This window comes from Agrilus planipennis, unplaced genomic scaffold (genome assembly GCF_000699045.2).
Source record: "Agrilus planipennis isolate EAB-ADULT unplaced genomic scaffold, Apla_2.0 scaffold86, whole genome shotgun sequence".
Taxonomy (NCBI): Eukaryota; Metazoa; Arthropoda; class Insecta; order Coleoptera; family Buprestidae; genus Agrilus; species Agrilus planipennis.
In genome coordinates this window covers 1,082,300-1,086,577 of record NW_020438863.1, presented here as the reverse complement: position 1 = coordinate 1,086,577, position 4,278 = coordinate 1,082,300, and the positions used below count along the sequence as shown (strand labels likewise).

Genomic DNA, 4,278 nt, shown 5'->3' with positions numbered 1-4,278 from the left:
TGTAAAAAATATACACACTTTATTAAAGAAGCACTAATTTGATTTTAAAAAATAATGTCGAATTTATTGTTGAGATTTTGTATACCGTTTTAGCGGTACATGACGGTATGACGGGTTGCCTGCTACTCTTTACAAAATGTGATACAAAAAATATGAATCACTCTATTGGTTATATATCTACAAAGGGTATTCAAATAGTTGTGGAACAAATTTATTCGTAAAATTGCTGACATAAAAATTTTGACATTACTTTATCGCATGGTTTGCTATCGTACCTTTTTAACTATTATAGTTATACTATCTTCTTTTTACATCAAAATGAATTTTTCCAAGAAAAAAGAAACAATCAGTTATTTAATGAGGTTAGTAAATTTCTTAACTAGCCAAATTTGGATTGTTAAATTTACGATTTACTTTTTATATGTAATTAGTACTCATTTTTGGGGACCTCTCCTTAACTGGACTATTCCTTTAACTACTANCAATTTCAACGGTACAATCTCAGTCTGTCAGTATGTACTTAATTTTCAGTATCTCGTTAATTAAAATAAATCGTATTATTTTTTGTATAATATATATCTGTGTGTGTGTGTTTTAACCCCTTTTTTTGTATTAATTTGCTAGTAATAACGCTTTCTTTTTGTTTAAAAATAATATTCTAAACCATGTATATAAATAATCATCTCCAACGTTAGACAAATCAAAACAAAATTGTAAGTGTATCTAAATTTAATATATGGTAAATTTAAAGAGATATCAATTTGAGAATCATTTTTATATTTTAAAAAATTCTAGCATTAATCCTGTACTCTGGAATGTTTATGAGATTCGCTTTAAAAGTACATCCACGTAATCTGCTTCTTTTTGCTTGTCATCTTACGAATGAAGTAGCACAATTGATACAGTTAATGAGGTTTTTCAATTATCACTACATTAATAACATCTAATACTGTACTGGTAATTTAATAATAATCGAGGAAAAAACCAAAAAGGTGTAGATAAATTAATTCTTTTCTTCTTAAAGATAAAGAAGAACTAATAAAGACGTAACTTATATACCCAAACATATATGCGTAATCGTATGTATTTGTTTTTGAAGTAGCACTAAAATTAATATATTTAATTCTACTTCTGAAGGTTAATGAGCCACTATTTTATTAGTAGCTGAATCATGACATTTTTCAGAGACCAAGAAAATGACTTCAACAACCTTAAAAATAAAATCTGAATGTTCTCTATGGTTCGAATTGTCAAATTTGAAAAGTGAATAGTGGTAATATAACGTTAAAATCTTAAAATATTTAAAAATGTTTTTGTTAATTAATTACAAAATATAGTTATGGACTTTTAATCAACTAATGACAAGCATTGTGTTACAAGTGGTAGGGTGATCCAGTTATTTCCGGATTCGATAAATTACCTAACCTACATTGCAAACTGATGTCATCGTTATTTTAAATAAAGTGTTGTAATTCTTTTAAAACATTTTTTCAGTGCTTAATAATTGGAAAAAATGGTGTTCGAGTCTGTAGTAACCGATATTTTGAATCGAATCTTGGGAGACTTTATTGAAAATTTGGATAGTAAACAATTAAATCTTGGCATTTGGGGAGGTAATGGTAACAGTACTTTATAGCAAATAACAGTGATACTAATTAGATTGTTTTTATGTAGGGGATGTAGAATTGAAAGATTTAATTTTAAAACAAAGTGCTGTTGATGAATTGGATCTTCCATTACAAATTGCCTACGGCAGGCTAGGTAAGTTGAGGATTATGATGGTACAATTATCTATTTATATATTCTTATATGTATTACAGGTAATTTGACATTGAAAATTCCATGGAAAAATTTATATAGCTCAGCAACAGAAGCAAGTATTGATGGACTATATTTGATACTTGTGCCAAACAGAGAGATCAAGTATGACCCAATAAAAGATGAAAAGAAGTTAAGAGACACTAAATATTCAGCATTGGCTCAAATTGAGGAAAGGAAAAAAAGAGAAGCAGAAATGGGTATGTTTTAGAACTATTGATTTATACTTTATTTTTCTGGTCTTAGGTTCTAAGAAATATTTGTAAATATTAAATCAGAGCTGCATGTATAACCTTTGACTAATAGTATCATATACAGTTTAAAAGCCTTTTTATCTTGCAAATAGTAATATTATTTTTAATATGTTATTTATTTTTTTAGAGAAAACTGATGATACTTTTTTGGAAAAACTTATTGTTCAGATCATTAAAAACCTGCAGGTAAAAATAACCAATATTCACATTCGCTATGAAGATAAAATAACAAATCCAGGACATCCCTTTGCCATGGGAATAACTTTAAACAATTTAGCAATAGACACCACAGATGAAAATTGGAAACCCACAGTTGTGGAAGAAATTGTAACAAAAATTTATAAGGTATTCCAAAATAAATGTTCAATGAAATAGTTAGGTATTATTAAAATTTTTTAACTTTAGGCTGTACAGTTGGATGCTTTAGCAGTTTATTGGAACTGCGATAGTGTTACTTATTCTCATTTATCACCTGAAGAAGTTGTTCAAAATCTGATTAGGGAAACTGCCACAAACAGGTTTCAACCAGAAAATTATAAATACAGTATGAGAGAGACCTAATTAAAGCAACAATTTTGTTTTGACATTTCATATTTTACAGTACTTCAACCTATAATGTCCTCAGTACAATTAAAACTTAATCCCAAACCTNCACTCAGGTGCCTCTTGAGCTGAAGTCGTTCATGCAAGAGGTGTCAAAAATTCAGTATCAGCTCTCCTTGGACAGCCAAAAATCACCAGAAAACTTCCTCTTCGTCAAGGTATGATGCCGTGGTCTAAATTGTTTATTTCATTCTTTCTCTATAAATTCTATTTATGCGGAATTAATTAAAAATTGGAAATTTCAAATGTAAATTTTGTTCATATCTTTCATAATTGCTACACATACAGACAGTATAATTTCATTTTTTATTTGCTTTCAATTGTACACTTTTAGTACGTAGATTGGTATTTATATATTCTCTTTTTTGTATATCAATTTGATTTAATACCCTTTCAAACATTGTTATTAAATGTTAATATGGTCATTTATCATTTGTATATAGGTTGAAACTTTTGAAAAGGAACTAAAATTACCTTTTGAAAGAGCCGACAAAAGATACTTCCCACTCGATCCAAAAACGAACAAAGGCCTAATTTCGGAAGTTTCCATGGAACACGGGGTCCTTTCCTTAACATTAAGAAGCATACTAAAGGTCTGTATATATTATAAGTGGATTAATACATATACGTATTATACATATATATAAAGTAACATATAACATATTTTTATAATTTCTAAGTGGTAATTTTGTTTTTGTAGATTTTCAATCATTTCACTATTCCAGTAGATATCTATTATATGACAGAAAAAAGTAATAATTTGGCTTTCATTTTCAACATACAACCAGGACAGTCCCGAAATTTGCCATACAAGGCAGTGTATACTACTACGGGTCAGCTGTTTTTTTCGGTTAAAAGCTACTCTGTGACCTCGGTACCTTTTGTCTGGCGCGACTTGAATTCGAACGTGACTATCTCAAAGACATTAATGTGTCGACCTAAGGATCACCTGAACCACACCGAGCCATTTCTATTAAATGTAAGTAACTTAAGAAAGAAAGCATTTTCATTCTATTATTAATTATAATATTTTACTGATTTTAGGTAAGCGGGAAAATGAAACAAGTGTATAGCGAAACGTCGACGCGTTATACGATGGCGAGTGTTTTGAAACAGTTCCAATCCGCACTGACTCCCGAAGAAAAGCAACGCCTATTTGAAGCTATCGATTACCAGGAAAACCTCGCACCTACTGAATATCCCGAATCTTACGTCGACATGTCTGGTGTGTTCATTTTGAAAACTCTTGTAACAGAAATTTATGATACACCCAAAAAGATTATTTCTTCACAATTGACTGGAGTCAAGTGTCGTTTGGAAACACGGGCCGGAGGACACGCAATTAAGTAATATTTATTTTAATAATTACTAGTTCTTCCCTCCTATCAGTCCCTGTGAGCTCGAAACTGTTAGCACTATTGCTTCGAGTGGTCGAAATTCACTTTTGTGAACAATTTGTGTAATTACTGTTTTTGTGTTAAAAATTGTTTGAAAAAGTAAATTTAAAGAAATTGTTTGGAAATAAGTATGCAACACATCGTACACTTCAGCATAAGAAATTGTTGATACTAACTACGTAATACTACTTTGCCCTGTGCTGACA

General features: G+C 30.0%; 1 protein-coding gene across 1 annotated transcript in view; it reads left to right on the top strand.

The window, feature by feature from the left end:
- Window positions 1-486: 486 nt before the first annotated feature.
- LOC108735629 (vacuolar protein sorting-associated protein 13) overlaps window positions 487-4,278 on the top strand; it is a 15,537-nt gene continuing 11,745 nt past the window's right edge. The window contains exons 1-2 of the mRNA XM_025974286.1: window positions 487-512; window positions 3,784-4,021. Of these exons, the coding sequence (XP_025830071.1) occupies window position 512; window positions 3,784-4,021 (239 nt within the window). The 5' untranslated portion in view covers window positions 487-511. The remainder of the gene's footprint in view (window positions 513-3,783; window positions 4,022-4,278) is intronic.